The sequence below is a fragment of the Mus pahari genome, chromosome 1, assembly GCF_900095145.1.
Source record: "Mus pahari chromosome 1, PAHARI_EIJ_v1.1, whole genome shotgun sequence".
In the NCBI taxonomy this organism is placed as follows: domain Eukaryota; kingdom Metazoa; phylum Chordata; class Mammalia; order Rodentia; family Muridae; genus Mus; species Mus pahari.
In genome coordinates, this window is record NC_034590.1 from 12,467,518 (window position 1) to 12,485,505 (window position 17,988).

At 43.6% G+C, this 17,988-nt stretch overlaps 1 protein-coding gene across 1 annotated transcript in view; it reads left to right on the plus strand.

Annotated features, from left to right (window-relative positions):
• Positions 1 to 6,185: 6,185 nt before the first annotated feature.
• Positions 6,186 to 17,988, plus strand: part of LOC110333151 (zinc finger protein 433) — a 20,246-nt gene continuing 8,443 nt past the window's right edge. The window contains 1 exon segment of the mRNA XM_029538044.1: positions 6,186 to 6,275. Within this exon segment, the coding sequence (XP_029393904.1) occupies positions 6,273 to 6,275 (3 nt within the window). The 5' untranslated portion in view covers positions 6,186 to 6,272.

The following is a 17,988-nucleotide window of genomic DNA, read 5'->3' on the forward strand; positions in this document are numbered from 1 at the left end:
GGCAATGGGGTCAACCTCCATCTAGGAGTCCTGGGTAACCTTGAAGGTTGAGGGGAAAACAATAGATTTTCTTGGGAACACTGGTGTACAACAGTCTATCTAAAAACAACCATCAAGGCCATTGTCAGATTGAAAAATATGGGTACAAGAGGTAATGGGCAATAAGCCCTATCCATGGGCTACCCGAAGAAAGGTGGACTTGGGATGGGAGCCTGAATCCATCTTGGCCCAGAGGGAGTGGAAGTGCTGGATAAGAATGACTCCATCCATGCTCTGACTCTGGTCCTAGAAGAATATAAGTTTTTCCCTCAATCAATGTCCTCACCAAATTCACGGCTCCAAAAGTTCCTGACTGAGGTTCCCTAAGTTTGGGCAGAGAGAAATCCAATCTGACTGCCTATCACAGAGCTTCAGTCATAGTCCAATTAAAGGTTGGGCTACCCCAGTTTGCATCAGACAATTTCAAATGCCGAGAGATGTTGTAAAAGATATTTAAAATATATATATTCCAGCACAGAGTTCCTTCTTGCCTTAGATCACTTATGTTCCTGGATGAAATACACTCACTCACACAGCCTTTATATTTTTAAATATGCCTTAGGTAGAACAATAGCTTGGAAGCTGCCTACCCTCCATGCTGTTAGAATCTACTTTCCTACTGATAACTCTAAGTTACTACTTACTGAGCTCTGTGTTCCATCTGGGCTGCCCTTAACTGCAAATGGCCAGCCCTCATGGCCACGTTTTTATGGCTCAGCTATCCCATCGTGGTTCTTCTCCTTCCTCCTGAAGTTCTTCCTCTTCCATGGCCACTCCTTTTTTTCTCTACCTGCCCCCCACTCTTGAACCTCCAGGCCCACCTTTCCCCTCCACTGCCCAATCACAGGCTGTATACTTTATTGACCAGTTAAAATGGAGAGAAGGTTCACTTGACATCACCTGAGTACATGATGGACCACTGATCTGGGGCAACCCCTTTTGAGGAAGCAGAATCAGTATCAGAATACAAAGAACATCAGGCCGACCCAATACAAAGAGAGGCCCAGGTGGGGATAACCCCAAACATCAACTCTAGAAAGCTGGGGTCTTGATCTCTTGCCAATCAGAATGGAACACCCCCCCTCCTTCCAGTCAAGAAGGAAGCCTCATTCCTGTGACTACCAACCTGTGCAGGACTTGAGGGAAATAAACAAGCAGGTGGAGGGTATTCACCCCACAGTTCCAAACCTTTCTTGCACCCTGCTGAGTAGCTTCCCTCCCAAGTACACTGCATACACTGTGCTCAACCTGAGGATGCCTGTCCCTGGCACTGCAAAGCCAGTCCCTATTCTCCTTTGAATGGCAGGGCTTGGATAGGGGCTTCAACAGACAAGACTTGGACACACCTGCCTCAGGGATTCAAGAACTCACCCACCATCTTCACTGGGGCACTGCAAGAGGACTTGGGTGAGTACTGGTGGGCCTATCCCCAAATAACTCTACTTTAATATGTAAATGACCCCCTGATAGCTGCCCCTAATGTGGAGACTCACCAAGAGGCAAAGAGGATCTGCTACGAGGACTGATCAACAGGGCCACTGAATGTTTTCTAAAAAGGCCCAGCTCTGACAACCTGAGGTCACCTATCTGGAGTACATACTCAAAGAGGGTCAATGTATGTTGTCAGATGTTCAGAAACAGACCATCTTCAGCATCCCATCTACCCAAAGGCAAGCACAGGAATTTTTGTTATCTGCTGGGTTTTGTAAGACTCTGGGCGCCAGGATTTACTAAAATAGCCTGGCTGTTATATGAGGCCACTAGGGGACAAGAAGACAAACCATAATGAACCACTGCAATGGGCATGGCCTTTAAAACTTTGAGGAAGGCCTTGTTAGAAGCACTGGCCCTGCCCTCCTGGACATTCACAAGCCCTTCCACCTATATGTGGATTGAAGAAAAGGCATAGCAAAGTGAGTGCTCACTAAAACCCTAGGCTTATGGGAAATATCTGTGACCTACCTATCCAAGAAGCTTAGATTCAGTGGCTCAGAGATAGCCAGCCTGTCTGAGGATTATAGCTGCCACAGCCCTGCTGGTTAAGGATGCTGACAAGATAACCTTGGGGCAGGAACTCATCATCACCACTTCTCAGTCCGGGTCTTTCCATCCTAGTGGAATTGGGCCCTTGCATGAAGGAATTTGTTCAATAAATTCTTTTTGGTTTTGCATACTATTTGAGTATGGGGTGTATTCTTCAGTGATTCCCTGACCCTAACAATGGAATGGCTGGCAGGCCTGAAGCAAACTGTCTATGTTTAGTCAGGGAAGTAATATCAAGGAACCAGGTTAGGAAAGCAGGTTTTAACAGTTTGCTTGTTTGTTTGTCTATCTGTCTGTCTGTTTAGAGATTGGAGTCTTTCAATATAGCCCTTGCTGTTCTGGAACTTGCTATATAGACAAGGATGACCTTGAACTCAGAGATCCACCTATGTCTGTCTCCTGAGTGTTTCCATTAATGATGAAGATCACGTGATAGCACTCCTAGACCTGTGTTTTAACTACTTTTTGTTTTGTTGAACATATTAATTCTTCCAGTGGAAGGACCTCTATATGTTCTTTAATAAAGACTACTATTCAGATTCAGATTGTGTGGTGACTTAGCCCTCTAACCCACTAAACTTACGGAGGCAGGAGGACTGGTGAGTTATGGGCCAGTTCAGCCTCAGAACTGTCTAGGATCTGGACAGATCCCTGAGATGCCACAGAGAAGTAATGAAGAATGCAAACTACTTCTTCTTCTTCTTCGTTCTTCCTTCTTCTTCTTCTTCTTCTTCTTCTTCTTCTTCTTCTTCTTCTTCTTCTTCTTCTTCTTCTTCTTCTTCTTCTTCTTCTTCTTCTTCTTTCTTCTTCTTCTTCTTCTTGAAGTTGACCAACTCAAAGTTAGGAAAGGGACCTGCCCTATACCATCAGAAACATGGCTGTCTAAAGCAGTGGGCCTCTCAGCTTCCCTTTGTTTAAGTTGACCAGTCTTGAATTCGAGGAAGGGGACTTATCCCAGGCCACCAAAAACATTTAAACCCCACAGTGCTCCATGGTAAAAATGGGGATGGGAGTGGGACAGACTTAAGTTTCCAGTTCCAGTTCCCTATCTGCTCTGTTGGGAGTCTTTCTACATGCTTCTCTCTCTATCTCTGTCTCTGTCTCTGCCTCTCTCCATTTCTGTCTCTCTCTCTGTCTCTCTCTGTGTGTGTCTTTCTCCATCTCTGATTGTCCATCTCTCTCTCTCTCTCTGTCTCTTTCTGTGGTACATTCATTCCACAGTGACTGCAAGAGCTCCAGGCCTCAGATAGGGCAAGAAATGAAAGCCCAGCCCCCTGTTGTCCAGACACAAAAAACAACTGTGGACTATAAATTTCCCTTGATTTAGTTTTTGTGTTGTGACTCTTTGGTGGTTGGCTAGATTATGTAGAACACTTCTCTCCTTCCCAGCCCCCAAGGGGTGGGGGATCCCCGTGAATCAGAAACTTTTTTCTTGAACTGAAGGCTCTTTATCTTCAAGATCCCAGTCATATTATTTATACTGACAAATTGACTTTTCAGAGCTGAAGACACGCTCTTCTACCTTTTAGGGCCTTGATGGAGTACTGTGGGATGTTTTGCTCTGGACCTTGAATTAGGCACAGAACACCTACGAGCACTAAGTTCTACACACAACCAAAACCAAAAAAGCACAGCAAAGTGATAAGGTGGCTGAATCTGAATCCAGAAACAGCAGCAAATAGCTTTTCAAGTGTTAATTTTAAGGGGGAGTCTGTGTTAGAATGAGCTAGGACATATTGATTGGATATTTTGATGCAGTTAGTCAAAATAATAAATTTTGATAACTGCATTTTGATGTTTTGATAGTTGGACCTTGGTGATAAGCCTCAGGAATGAGTCAGCAGTCAATTAAGGGACTAGCTTCAGGAATGAAATCTAACGGCTTAGCAAGGGAGAGGGAAGGGCAAGACCCGCCTCCGCCATGTTAGCCATGCTCCAGCCTACTCCGATCCCTTGAGGCCTTACTGTATAGTCTATAGTGCAATACTATAACTGTCCCGTAAAGCTTATCTGTAAAGTAATTCATTCCTGGTCCTTTCTACTGGTATTTCACTCTTTTGAGACAGGGTCTTACTTTCCTGGAACTCGCTACATAAACCAGGCTGGCCTCAAACTCACAGAGATCCTCTGCCTCTACTTCTCGGGAGTAAAGGTTTGCATTACCACTCCATCTTAGTTTGGGTGTTGCTGCCGTGAAGATACACCACGACTAAGGACATTTAGAAAGGACATTTCATTGGGGCTGGCTTACAGTTTCAGAAGTTCAGTCCATTATCATCACAGTGGGAACCATGGCATCATCCAGGCAGACTTGGTGCTGGAGAAGGAGCTGAGAGTTCTTCATCTTGATCTGAAAGCAGCCAGGAAGAGACTGCCATCTAAAGGCCACCAGCATGAGGGTCTCCTCCACACTGGGTGGAACCTGAGCATAGGACCTCAAAACCCACCCCACAGTGACACACTTCCTCCTAATAGTGCTACTTGCCATGGGCCGAGGATATTCAAACCACCACACACTCCCCTCCCTAATAACCTCTTGTTCTAGTTCTTTCGGTTGTGAACCTTAGCCCACACATTTATTAAAATTTTCTATAAACCTATTTTTCTCTTTACAGCAATAACCAAGTAACAAGATTTTGGGTTTTGCTCATTTTATAGATGACAAAAAGCAGGATTTGCACCAAGAAGTGGTTTTCCATTGCATTAACTGCTTTTCTTATCCTGCCATTTGAAAGGTTCACAGAAGCTGAAAAACAAAAACAAAAACAAAAACAAAAACAACCTACCTAAGCTAGACATGGCACAAGGTGTAATCACAGTAACTGGGAGGTGGAGGCGTGACTTTCAGGATTTCAGTTACCCTAGTTTCAGATGTGTTGCCTTGGCGGGTGAGGAGTGGCCTTGAGGGGCAGGGAGCACAGGGTCTCTAGAGGGTTCTACCTTCCAGGCCCTTGGCATCCCCTTCATGGTGAACAGTGACCCCATGGGAGGTATGAGTTCCACTTTCAATACTCTGTCAAAAACCCAACATCAGCAACCAACTCCATTCTCATTCCCAGCACAGCACATTTGTAGAGTAGCATGACTCCTGCCTGCCACTCGCTCTGGAGTTTAACTTTTCCTGTCCTCTCGGGTCCCATGTCCTCCCCTGGATCAGTTTCAGGGCTCTGGGAGTTGAGAATGGCCCTCCCAAAGCAACCCTGCTGGTGAGGACCTATGGTCCCCTTTGTCCCCAATCAAGTGATAAGAAGGTGGGGGGAGCTCTTCTTTCTTTCTGGGTCTTCCATGGGCACCTGTGTGCTGACTGAACTGAGTTTTCAAGTGGGCTCTCTCAGTTTGGCCTCCTTTTCTGTCCTAGGTCTGAGGAGGAACCTCCTGTCCCAGACACAGTGAAGAGAAAGATGATGGCCCCAGGTCCCGATGACCTGTCTAACTAGCAGAAATTGTGCCTGATAAAGCCATGGTCCCCTGGTTTCCAAGTTTGGCAGTTTCTGTACTCCGACCTCCCTTTTAAAAGTAAATAACAGGTGCGGTTATTATCAGTTTTTTTAAATCAACTTTTGGGAAAGCAAAATGGCTCAGCTAGTAAAGGTGCTTGCTTCTAAACCCTATGAATTGAATTCAATCCCCAGGACCCATATGGTGTAAAGGGGCCATCAACTCTAGCCAAGTGCCCCCTAACTTCCACTCATGCACTGTGGGACACATGTTCTTCTTCCACATTTTTTTTAACTAAATACATGCAATAAAATTTTTTAAATTAACCTTTTGTATAAAAATTCAAGGCGATCCCTACTCTAGCCATTGTGTGTAGTGGACAGTGCGCACGCGCGACTCTAAGACAGCAGGTCCAGTTTTGGAAGGTAGGAGTAAGTTCTTAAAAGGAAAACTCCTTCACGTGTGTACTCGGGGACAAGCCACAGACCACAGCAATCGGCTGGGCTGCCTTTGTCTCTTCGCCTCCACTCTCTCGGCTAGGGAACAGTTCCTGTCACTCTGGCCTTGCTAGCCATTCAGAGCAGCCAGACCAGCTGTCCAATAAAGGGCGCTGCCGAGCGGCGAGAGGCGGGTTCTTCGCCGCCAGGCTCCGGGTTCCCCTTTAAGGCTGAGCGAGGTGCCGCTTGAGCCGCGCTGCGAGCTTCGTTGCCAGGACCTGTAGGGACAGTGCAGTCGAGATCGGAAGCCGCGCCATGGTGAGCATGGGGCTGCCGTCCTCGGACCGGGAGGAGAGGCGGGCTGAGCCCCGGGAACCCGCTTGGTGATGCCTCCCTGCGGCTGGAGCCGGAGCGCTGTTCAGGGCCCTGGCTCTGGTCAGCTCCGCCCCTCGGGCCGCGCTTGCGTAGAGCGCAGAGCACGGTGGCAGGAGGCTCCGCCCCTCTCGCCTTTGCGGGTGACGTCACTTTGTTGCGGGATCTCGGGCAGTGTTGTGAGTCCAGTTTGTCTCAGTTATCTTTAAGAGGTTCTGTACCTCGCATTTCATTATTTAGGTTTAGAATACACTTAGAGTTGATTTTCGTGGCAGTTATAAAGTCCTTTATTAATTTCTTACATATAGATGTTACATATAGATTTAAGGTGGCTCACTAATATTAATGAAGGAAATTCCTTGAGTTTTCTTTGTTTCTTTATCAAAAACAGTTAACTGTATTCTTTTACCTTTATTTCCTAATTTTCTCTTTATCTGTTTATTGTGAAATAGAACATTTGTTTTGACTTTTGAAATAGGGTCTCTCTACGAAGTCCTGGCTCCCTCCAGAACTCTCTTTGTAGACCAGGCTGGCCTTGCACTCACAGATATCCTGCCTCTGCCTCCCGAATGCTTTGATTAAAGGTGTTGGGCTGAGAACATCCACCAGCGTAGACTGCTTTTATTATTGTAGTTTATCCAGTTTTACAGTCAGATGATGGTAGTGCATGCGAGGTGCGTGGTGCGTGTGTGTGTGTGTGTGTGTGTGTGTGTCCCCTATTCTAGTGTGATGACTTTTTTTCTAACTCCTTTTATCTTTGGTGCTATATAAATGATGCTTTTAAATTATATACTCAGATATTCAGTGCTGATATACAGGAAAATGATAGGTCATTAATTTAGTACTTTTGCAAGTTTACTTTTTTTTCTTCTTTTTTTCTAAATTGAGACAGGATCTCAGCCTGTAGCTCTGGAACTTTTTAGATCTGTCTGCCTTTGCCTTTCAAGTGCTTTTTTTCCCCCTGGGGATTTTTCTGTGGTCAAAGATAAAATTATATTTTTCTGTTCAATATCATCTTATAACCTTGTCCCTGTTTTTTTTTTTTAAGATTTTATGCTTATGAATATATGCCTGAATGTCTGTCTGTATAGATCCCCTGGAATCAAAGTTAGTATCTGGCCTCCATGTGGATTCTGGGAACTTAATCCAGATCTTTTGCAAGAGCATCAAAAATTCTTAATCCATGAGCCTCTCCAACCCCATGGGGTTGTAGGGTATTGTCTTAGTTATGGTTTTACTGCTGTAAACTATGACCAAGGCAACTTTTATGAGGACAACATTTAATTAGGGCTGGCTTACAGGTTCAGAGGTTCAGTCCGTTATCATCAAGGCAGGAGCATGGCAGCTTCAGATAGGCATGGTGCAGGAGGAGCTGAGAGTTCTACATCTTCATCTGAAGGCTGCTAGTAGAATATTGGCTCCCAGGAAGCTGGGACAAGGGTATTAAAGCCCATACCCACAAGGCCACATCTACTCCAACAATGCCACACCTCCCAACAGTGCCACTCCCTGGGCCAACACAGGTATCCTCCAGAGAAGACTGCTTTGACATGGGCTTAAGCCAATAGAATGCTTTTATTAGCCGGCTAGTGACTACACTGGGTAGTCAGAATCCCAGTATACCACTGAGCCTTTCTCAGGTGAGTTTTTAAGTACATGAAATCATCATTCTGGATTGACATACTTCAGTTAACAAGAACAGTTAGCCAGAAGTGAATCTAAAGATCTAAACATGAAATTAGTACAGAGACTTTCCCACAATTATGGACTTTGATAGGTTAAGGGTTTGTTTTCATTTGGTCTATGGGCTGTTTTCTGACCTGATTGATAGAGAATCATGGAGTTAGTTGTGCTAAGATCTTGGGGCCTACTAAAGTCTGGGAGCCTGTTACATTCTCCAATGAGCTTAGAGTGTTGGACTTATCCTGCTTTAAGGAGTTGAAGCTGGCCCCAGATACTAAATTGACACATTATTAGCTATCTAGATTAAGATGCAAGTCCCTACTGTTAATCCAATCAGAATGAGAATTAAAGGTCCAGACAATACTGATAGCAGAGTAGTAGCCAGGGAAACCAAGAGAAAAGAAGACTGGTATCAGTTTGTTTTTGTCTTTTTCTCATTTTGAGGTTTTCCCCCAACGATGGCAAGATGTTTTCTAATTATTCTTAATCAATGAGTGCAAAATAACAGGTTTCTTTCAAAGTCATATATAGAAACTTTGCATTATCTCATGAGAAGTCTAAACCTCTCCAATTCTCTAGGACCATTACTGCAAGGGAATCTAACTGTTTTTTTAATCAAGAAATGGAAACTTTTTTTTGTGTGTGTGTGGGGGAACTTTTAATATGTCTAGGACCTGACCAACTTGTCTACTTAGTTTGGAAAGCATCAGAAGAGGCACATGTAGTCAAAACCATTAGTACATGCCCACCAAGTGGTATTGGGGGCTCAGTAATGCTGTTATCTAGACAAATTAACCCATAAGGCTGAACAGCAGGCATCAGAATAAGGGGACATACCTAGGTAAAAGGTTTTGGATATTAGACAAGTTGCAGTCCCTTCTACGTCTTCTAACATTAATCAGGGCTGTCCCCAGCCAAAATGAGCTTTGTTAGTCAGTGAGCTGACAGTCTGGTTAGTTTCTGTCCCTATGGAGTATGGGACATAGGTAGCATGCGCATAACCAGAAGTCTTGGCAGATTTCAGCCTGGGAAAGGTTAACTCAATCACAGGGCTCCTTCCTGTGGCATAGTCTGATTCTCCAGGTTTTCCCAAGGCTAGAATCTTTCTTAAGGAATTTCCAGATTTTTAATTCTATGGCCATTCGATTACATTTTCCTATCTTGTATTTCTTGGAAGGGAGCTTTCTATATATTCATCTGTGTGTTTTTAGTTTTTGGAATGGAAGCTCCCTTGTTTTTGTCAAGTAGGGGCCCAGAACTGTAAGGCATGCATAGAATTGTAAACTCTGTTTTCCTCTCTCCAAAGATAAAACTCCCACATCTTTCCTTTCTCTAATGCAAGCAAACAACACTTAAAGTAGACATCAATGAGCAGAGGTCAAGATGACTATGTGTTGCTGCTCTGTAGTCATACTAGTTGATACCTTCCCTGTATTTGTCTTTCTCAGTTTCCAGGTTCAGGCTTTGAGGCCAGTGGGTTAGGGTTAGGGTTAGGGTTAGGGTTGCACCATGATCCTGTCCTCATACCAAACCTACAACTCAGAGGTGGAGGAGAAGGAAGTGGGAAGACCCTAATTTTAATGGATCCTTAGTTTGGGAGATAGTCCGTTTGGCAGAGGTGTCTGTGGCTTCTGCTTTCTCGTCCTGGGTGTGGTGGATCCATAGTATAATGCTAGCAACCTTCACAGTCATTGGAATGGAGAGAATCACCTCGTATGGTTCTTTCCAAGTTGGTTCCAAGACTGCTTTCATTACCTGTTTGACTCAGACGGTATCACTGAAGTTACAGTAGAGACTGGTGGTGGACTTGGAGGTCAGCCGGGACTCTCAGATAGTCCCATGAGTAGCCTGCATGGAGAAGTGGAGGGAGGGCCTGTCATGAGTTGAGAAAGGAATGCATTATAAAGTCTGGTCACTAAGGGGAGAGGAGAAGAGTGGGCGAGGTCTTCCCAACACATAATCTCACTGTATGAGGTACAGTGGCCCCAAAGCTAAGCAAAGGAAGAATGTCTGTCTACCCTTTGTTGAACTCTAAGGAGAATCTTGTTAGTGTTTTTTTATGTTCTGTTTCTTATTGTCTTAGTGTTCCCATTGCTATGAGGAGATGCCATGACCAAGGCAACTCTTATAAAGGGCAAACATTTAATTGGGGCTGGCTTACATTTTCAAGGTTTAGTCTATTATAATTATAGCAGGAACATGGCAGCATCCAGGCAGACATGGTGCTGAAGAAGGAGCCAAGAGTTCTGCATCTTGATTTGAAGGCAACTAGGAAACACTAGCTTTCGGGCAGCTAGGAAGAGGGTCTCAAAGACCACCTCCACAGTGACACATTTCCTCCAACAAGCCTGCACATCCTAACAGTACCATGGACCAAGCATATTCAAACCACTACAATTATTATTCATTTTTAACCTGCCTATCAGTCTAAGGTCCACATGTACAATGAAGTTTCCAATCTGTCTCTTAAAGCTTTTACTATTAATTGAGAAGTGCAGGCTATGAAAGCTGGGGCATTATTGGATCCCATTGCTAGGGGGAGGCCAAATAGAGGAGCAGTTCCTGGAGGGGCTCTTAACCTACTATTTGAACAGTTGGATACCAAAAAGATAATCTATAAAAATTAGCAACTACTTTTGTCCTCCCCAGGCAGGCCAATCTCAGTGAAGTCAGTCTTCTTAAAACTTGCCTGGGTTTTGTTCTCTTGTCCAGACCCCTTCTTGGGTAAGGGCTCTGTGTTCTGGATTTACTTGTACATACAGAAATCTGGCATCTGGCTGAGACATCGGGCTAGGCTGTTCCGTCTAGGTATAACATACCTTCATCTCAGAAAGGTTTGTGGACCCCAGATGAGTAGCCCGGTGAATGTCAGGTACCAGAGTCCTAGTTGTTTCTAGGAGAGTGATCTTTCTGTCTGGTGTCCTCCACCAACATGTGGGTAGGTATGAATGGTCCATTGCTTCTTTACCATGGAGTCTCAGGCAGTACTGGGTTGAATATCTCATCAGAATATCAATAGCACCCCTGCCACTTCTTGGTCTTAGGGCCCTTTGTTTGGTAGCCAGATGGAGAACAGCAAGTCACAGGGGGGAGCCAAAAAGCCTCTAGGGGAGCCAAGTTCTTTTTTTTTTTCTCCCCTTTGCTTTTAGTGTCATTTCCCCATTGGTAAGGAGCTTGTCCTATTAAAGAAACTGGTTTCTCTGGCCTCTTACAAGCCCTACCAAAGATATAATTGGCTTTTTGTCTAGGACAAAACTGGTTACTTTTCTTTGTGGCCTTTTTTCTTTTTCCTTTTCTTCCTTTGAGACAGGGCCTCACTATAAAGCTCTGACTGTCCATTAACTTACTATGTAGACTAGACTGCTTGGGATTTAGAGCTAGCCCTGCTTTCTCTCCAGGGATTAATGCCAGGCTTGTGCCACCACACCCAGCTCTCTCTGATGTCTTTGTATACTGAATTGCCTGGCCGATTTCTGTCCTTGATCATTACCACCTCTGTATAGAGGTAGTAACCCTAACTGTTGGTAGGTATGGGGGTGGTGACCTGTCTGACTTTAAGCTGAATTTGTTACTTTGAATGCAATGGTTTGGGAGTCAATGTAAAGGATCTGTCAAGTATAGGACTTATTTTGTTTTATTTTGTTTTATTTTATTTTATTGAGGGGGAAAGGGAGGAAGTGGGGAAGGGAGAAAGGGAGAGGGAGAGGGAGAGGGAGAGAGAATATTTAACCATCATTTGATTTTTATGTTAAAATAAATAGCCAGCCCATCTCTTATTGCTGTAGGTAGACACTACTTTTATGAATTAGCATTATTAAGCAATATTAATACATATGATTTGAGTGGATAAACCAAACAGCAGACCACACCAAGGTGATTCCACGTGAGAGGTTTATTAAGCAGGGATGGGGAGCGGCAAAGCAGGTAGAAGAGTAGAGAAGAGAGAGAGGAGGAGGAGAAAAGGGGAAAGGGGGAAGAGAAGAAGAGAAGAGAGCAGGGTGAAGAGAGGAGAAGAGAGCGAGGAGGGGGTGATCCCCTAATTTATAGGGAGAATGACATCACACCAATGAGGGTGGGGACTGAGCCAGGTGAGTTGTGGGATTGAGGGTCATTGTCCTGGCAATGCAGGTCTAGTGTCACATGGTTGGGCCAGGCCTTGGAGTGTCCTGATGCTAACAACTACTATATTGAATTGGACCCAGATCTGAAGGCTTATTTTTTTTTTTTTAAGCAATGTACTTTTACTCATGTACGTGTGTATGTATGCACATGACAAGGCCTTCCTGTGTAGCCCTGGAGGGCCTGGAATTCCCCGTGTAGTCTAGGCTGGTCTTAAACTTCTGGAGATCATCATGCCCCTGTCTCCCAATGCTGGGATTACATCATGTACCACCATGTTGGGTCTTCTTTTTTTTTTTTTCCTTATCAAGAAGAAAATTATTAGTGAGATAGTTGTCTAAATGGCAAATTGATCTAGACTTATGTCTAGTCTAGTACCTGGGCAGTGTAACTCATTGCTCAGTTAAAAGACCAATATTTTAGACTTTGGTGACATTTTTCTGCTGAATGAATGCTGAAGACCATGTAGATGACCAAAATTAACTACATTTTTTTTTTTTCTTTAATTGAAGCAAGGCCTCTCTGTGTAGCCTTACCTGTCCTAGAACTTGTTATGTGGACCAAGCAGGCCTGAACTTAAAGAGATTTACTTGCTTCTGCCTCCTGCTGCATTGGGATTAAAGGTGGGTACCACCGTGATCAGCTAGTTATATTTTTCACTGCCAAGTCCACTTGCAGATCTGGTCCTTGGGTGGTCACTGGGGCTTGGAGGAACCTCTGGCTCCTCTAGCCTTCCTTGTACTAGTTGTTCCCTTATGTGAGGATACACCTTACTTGACCATGGCTTTGCTTGGGAGCATTGAGGAAAATTTTCTCTTTGTTGACCCTCTTCTTTGTATAATGTTGGAGTTCACATGCTGGGGTCTCTATGACCTCACTGAACAAGAGAATAAGTGACTTCCGACAGGTACAGAACTTTTTGAGAAGTCCCACAGTCCCCTCAGAGCTAACTCTTTGACCTTGGAGAAGAAGGGGAAAATATTCTTGTGTACTTCTCTGACCACATATCAGTATAGCCTCCGCTTATGATTATTAAATACACAGAGGTTCTGCTATACCAGGCTGGCAGTTGTCACTACTCGTGTATACAGATGAAGCTTGGGCAGGACTAAGGTTGATTGGGCATGCATTTTCAGTTGTAGGCAGTCTCCAGGCAGCATGGGCTTCTCATAGACAGGGTGGAGCCCTTCCTAAGCTTCTGTACTTTAGCTCCTCCCCCAATCCAGGAGTCCATGTCCAATGAGAACAGAGTTACATACAATTGCCTAGAAGGGATGGAAAGTCACATAGGGTTCAGTGGCCTTGCCCAGCCTGTCCTTTTATGAAAAACATGGTCAATAAGACCAGCTGTCATGATCTTTTGATTAGCACAGCTGAAGTCATGAAAACCAAGAACAGCACTGTGTGATGACACCTTAGTAAAAGAAAGTTGAGTCAAACTACATACTTAGGATGTATTCAATTAAATGTAATAAATTAGCATTATCTGTGCATATACTATAATACTATGAAAAGTCCCCAGGTAAATTCTAAAGAAAACAGAAAACAAGTTTTCATAAATTTATAGAGTACATTTGCCATTACTGTGATTTTGGTTTTGAAATTTTAGGTTGCAGACAGAGAAGCAACAGATATAACAGAAGTTATTAAATTAGTGTTTATTTACAATGTCCTGCAAAACTCATCCCAGGAAGCTCAATTAAAAAACTATGGTACTGGAGTTACTCCTGTGAGATTCTAATTTTAGATAGAGGGTCCTCTCTGCTCTCTCCTTGAATAACTATTTTATTAGCCGTTTTCATTGTAGATATATTTCTGTTATGAGATAATAATAATCTCTGTTGAAAATAGTCCCTTAGGTATTCTCAAGAGCACAGTGTCTTTATTCTTGGGTTCCTTTGTTGTTCTTTCTTCCTGCCACAGAACCAGGGGCCAGACTGACTAATGGAAGAGACTTTGGATGACACATTGAGACAAACATGCTTGAGTCTGAAGTGTGAGGACCAAATACCACCTCTAGAGCCAGCTTTTGTGAGCTCAACAACAAATGGTCATCTACCACTATAATGAATGTGAAAAAGGGCATTTGTTTCTCTGTAAAACAGCCCAATCATTTATAGTGGATAGGAGACGTGCTGTTGAGCTCTGTGACAACTGGCTGGACCCAAAGCACTGCCCTATAACGGATACAGATTTGTCTAGATGACTTTTATCATCTATTGGGGTCATGTATTTCTAACAGATATTGACAAGAAACAGAAAACATTTTATTTTTAGGGTCCTATAAGAAACAGGACAGTTAATGGGACTGGAGAGATGGCTCAGTGGTTAAGAGCATTGGCTGCTCTTCCAGGATGCAAGTTCAATTTCAAGCACCTACTTGATGTTTCTCAGCAAGGTATCTCCAGTCCAAGGAGATCTGATGCCCTCTTCTGGTGTCACTGAGCACTGAACACACATGATACATAGGTATAAATTCACATAAAACTTAACACAAACAAAAATATTTGAATTTAAAGGGTCATCCTATGATATCTTTAAATTTTATAAGGTCATGGGTACATGGCAGTACACATGATTGAGGAGGTCAGGCCAAAAGAAGTGTTTGCTTATACTAATGGTTAACCTGAGACACTCCCTAGCTAGAATTGGTGTGATTAACTGTTTGGAAGCCTTTTTATTTATTTATTTTAATGTGTCTACAGACAATGTGGAAAACTTAATGTCTTAGTTAGGATTACCTTTGCTGTGACAAAACACCATGACCAAAACAACCTGGAGAGGAAAGGGTTAATTTGGCTCACACTTCCATGTCACTGTTCATCATCAAAGGAAGTCTGAGCAGGGTCCTGATGCAGGAGGCAGGAGCTGATGCAGAGGCCATAGAAGGGTGCTCCTTCCTATCATGCTCCTTTTGGCTTGCTCAGCCTGCTTTCTTATAGAGCCTGGAGCATCAGCCCAGGGATGGCCTCACCTGTAGTGGACTGGGCCCTTTCACATCACTAAGAAAACGAATACAGGCTTGTGTACTGCCTCAGTGGTAAATAATTTTCCTCTAATAAAGAGATCAAATTATAGGGCAATCTAATAATACTCTTTTTTGTTTGTTTGTTTGTTTGTTTGTTTAATGGAGGGCATCTTTTATCTCCACTTATCGATAGGCTATTCGTTGGAAGAAATCCCACTAGGTAAGGACACAGCTTCAGGTCAGGGATCCTTTGCTGAAGACTCTCCATCTGTAAAACCGAAGAAGACGCAGAGGAATGTCTTCCAGGTCTTCTTGGTCGCCTTTGTTAGAACATTGCCTAGAGATTTTTTAGCTCTAGTTCCTTTTCTCAGAAACTCACGAGTGATGGAGGGACCTGTAAGATTGGTTGATTCTTCACCATCAACTTGACTGCATCTGGAATGAACTAAAACCCAAATGGCTGAGCACATCTGTGAAGGGTTTTGTTTCTCTGAGATGAGAGGATCCACCTTTGATCTCAATCACACTGTCCGCTTGTAGCTATATAAAGAACACGGAAGAGGGAGGCTTCTGTTTTCTTTGCCTGCTTGCTCTCAGTCTTGCTAACTAGCAAGTCTGTACCTTCACTAGCATTAGAGCCTACTTTGAGATTAAGGTATATATTATAGACCATCCGGGACATCCAGCCTTGTGAACTGAACAACTGCTGGATTATTGGACCTTCTCTTGGTTGATAGCCATGGTTGGAATATAGGGGTGTGTGTGTGTGTGTGTATATATGTGTGTGTTTTTGTATATACATACATACATACATATATATTTTTTTTTCCTTTAAATTCTGATCCTCCAGAGCAGTGATTCTCAGCCTTCCTCATGCTGTGACCATTTAATATAATTTATTATGTTGTGGTGACCCCCAACCATAAGATAATTTTTGTTGCCACTTAATAACTGCAATTTTGCTACTATTTCTAATCATAATATAAATATCTGTGTTTCCCTGATGATCTTAGGTGACCCATATGAAAGGGTCAGCAGATCCTAAAGAGGTTGAAGGCCACAGGTTGAGAACCACTGCTCTAAAGAACTCTAACTGATAGTTGATTTTTTTTACTTATTTGGTCCTGGGTTCCGGTCTTCATTATCTATCATGGCACGAAGTAGACCATCTGTTTGGAAATGTTCACTTTTACAAAGAGGACCCGTTAATACCCTGAAACTTAAAAGGGGGGTGGGGGAGGCATGGTAAAGCATGCCCTTAATCCTACTTTTCAGAGACCGAGGCCAGCCTGGTCTATGTAGTAAGCTCCAGAATAGACAGTTCTACATAGAGAGACCCTGTCTCAAAAAAAAAAAAAAAATGTCATCTGGATTTGGTTTTGACCTCCCCTCACCAACTAAGCACAAGCTGTTGTCAGAAGAACCCACGAGGAAAGAAGGAATGGCAAAGTATGTCCAGTCCATAGGTGCACAGGCGAAACTGGAAAGGAGAATGTGACCCTAGCTCCATTTTATCCCACTTCTGCAAGGCCTGAGCTGAGATCAGATGGACCTGTGACTCAGAGTTAGCTGGAGTGTTGGGGGCCCTATGTGACCCCTGGCCTTTGTTGGACATAGGACGCCGAGTTAGAAATGCCCTATAGGCCTCTGGAGCCACTAACTATTTTTAAGTGGCCCTGGAATTTGGATGTGAGGCTTTCCCTAGTAGGAGAATTAATTAACTTGATAGAATGAGAAAACAATGAAAAGTTGTCCCGTGGGTATAATGTGGGATATATAAAGTGTGCTGCCTGGTTTTGCCATTCATGCCAGTAAGGACGACTGAGGACTAAAATGGTAAGCCAGAAAAGTTAGTCAGGGGAAATAGTGTAGTTCATGAGTTGGCAGTATGGGCATAATCTTTGCCACATCTAGAGTTATCCTAGGCTCGTCATAGACATGGAAAACGTGGGAAGTTCTACAACCTCAGGACCAGAATTAGTGGCATTTGTTGGTTTTCAAGTTTGACCTGAGCATGAAGTCTTTTTATTTTTTATTTTTTTAAAATTTCAGATGGCCCATCCCATTCTGAAGGAGAGGGAATGTTCTGCTCCCAGTACCCTCCAATTTAGGTGTGGGACATGGGCTCTGAGGACACTTCCTAGCAGGCATCTTTGAGTATTCATGACTGAAATGCACCAGTTGTCGGCTCATTTATTCCAAGTGGGATAGTTCCCTTCTCCCGAGTAGGGTGGCTTTTAAATGGAACTTTTTTTTTTTAAATGAAGGAGTAAATTTTGTTAACAATTTATTTATTTTTTATTTTATATGCACTGGTGTTTTGCCTGCATGTATGCCTTTATCAGGGTATCAGATCCCCTGGAACTGGAGTCACAGACAGTTGTGAGCTACCACGTGGGTGCTGCGAGTTGAACCCAGTTACTGTGGAAGAGCAGCCCATGCCCTTATCCACTGAGCCACCTCTTCACCCCTAGAGGGGACTTTAGTTGCCTGTGACTGGTGAGAAATGTGAAGCTCATCCATCCCGAGTCTGTTCTGCTTCTCAAACCTCTCAGTTGTGACGGACCGAGGCTCGAGTCCAGTGAGCCGGGAGTCCAAGGGAGTTTGAGAGACAGGCTTCTAAGTTGTTTCCTTCCCGAGTCTTAATGAGCCTCCACCTAGAACGGAAGGTTTAAATGGAATTTTCCTTATTTTCTGTATATTAAGGGAAATATCGTTTATTTATTCTTTTACAGCTTTGTAAGTGTAAAACATTATATGTACCCCAAGTCCTTCCTACACCCTCCAGGTACCCCCAACTCTTCCCTGCCTTTCCTCACAGGAACCCTCAATGTGTCACACTTCCTCCTTTGTGCTCTCTCTCTCTCTCTCTCTCTCTCTCTCTCTCTC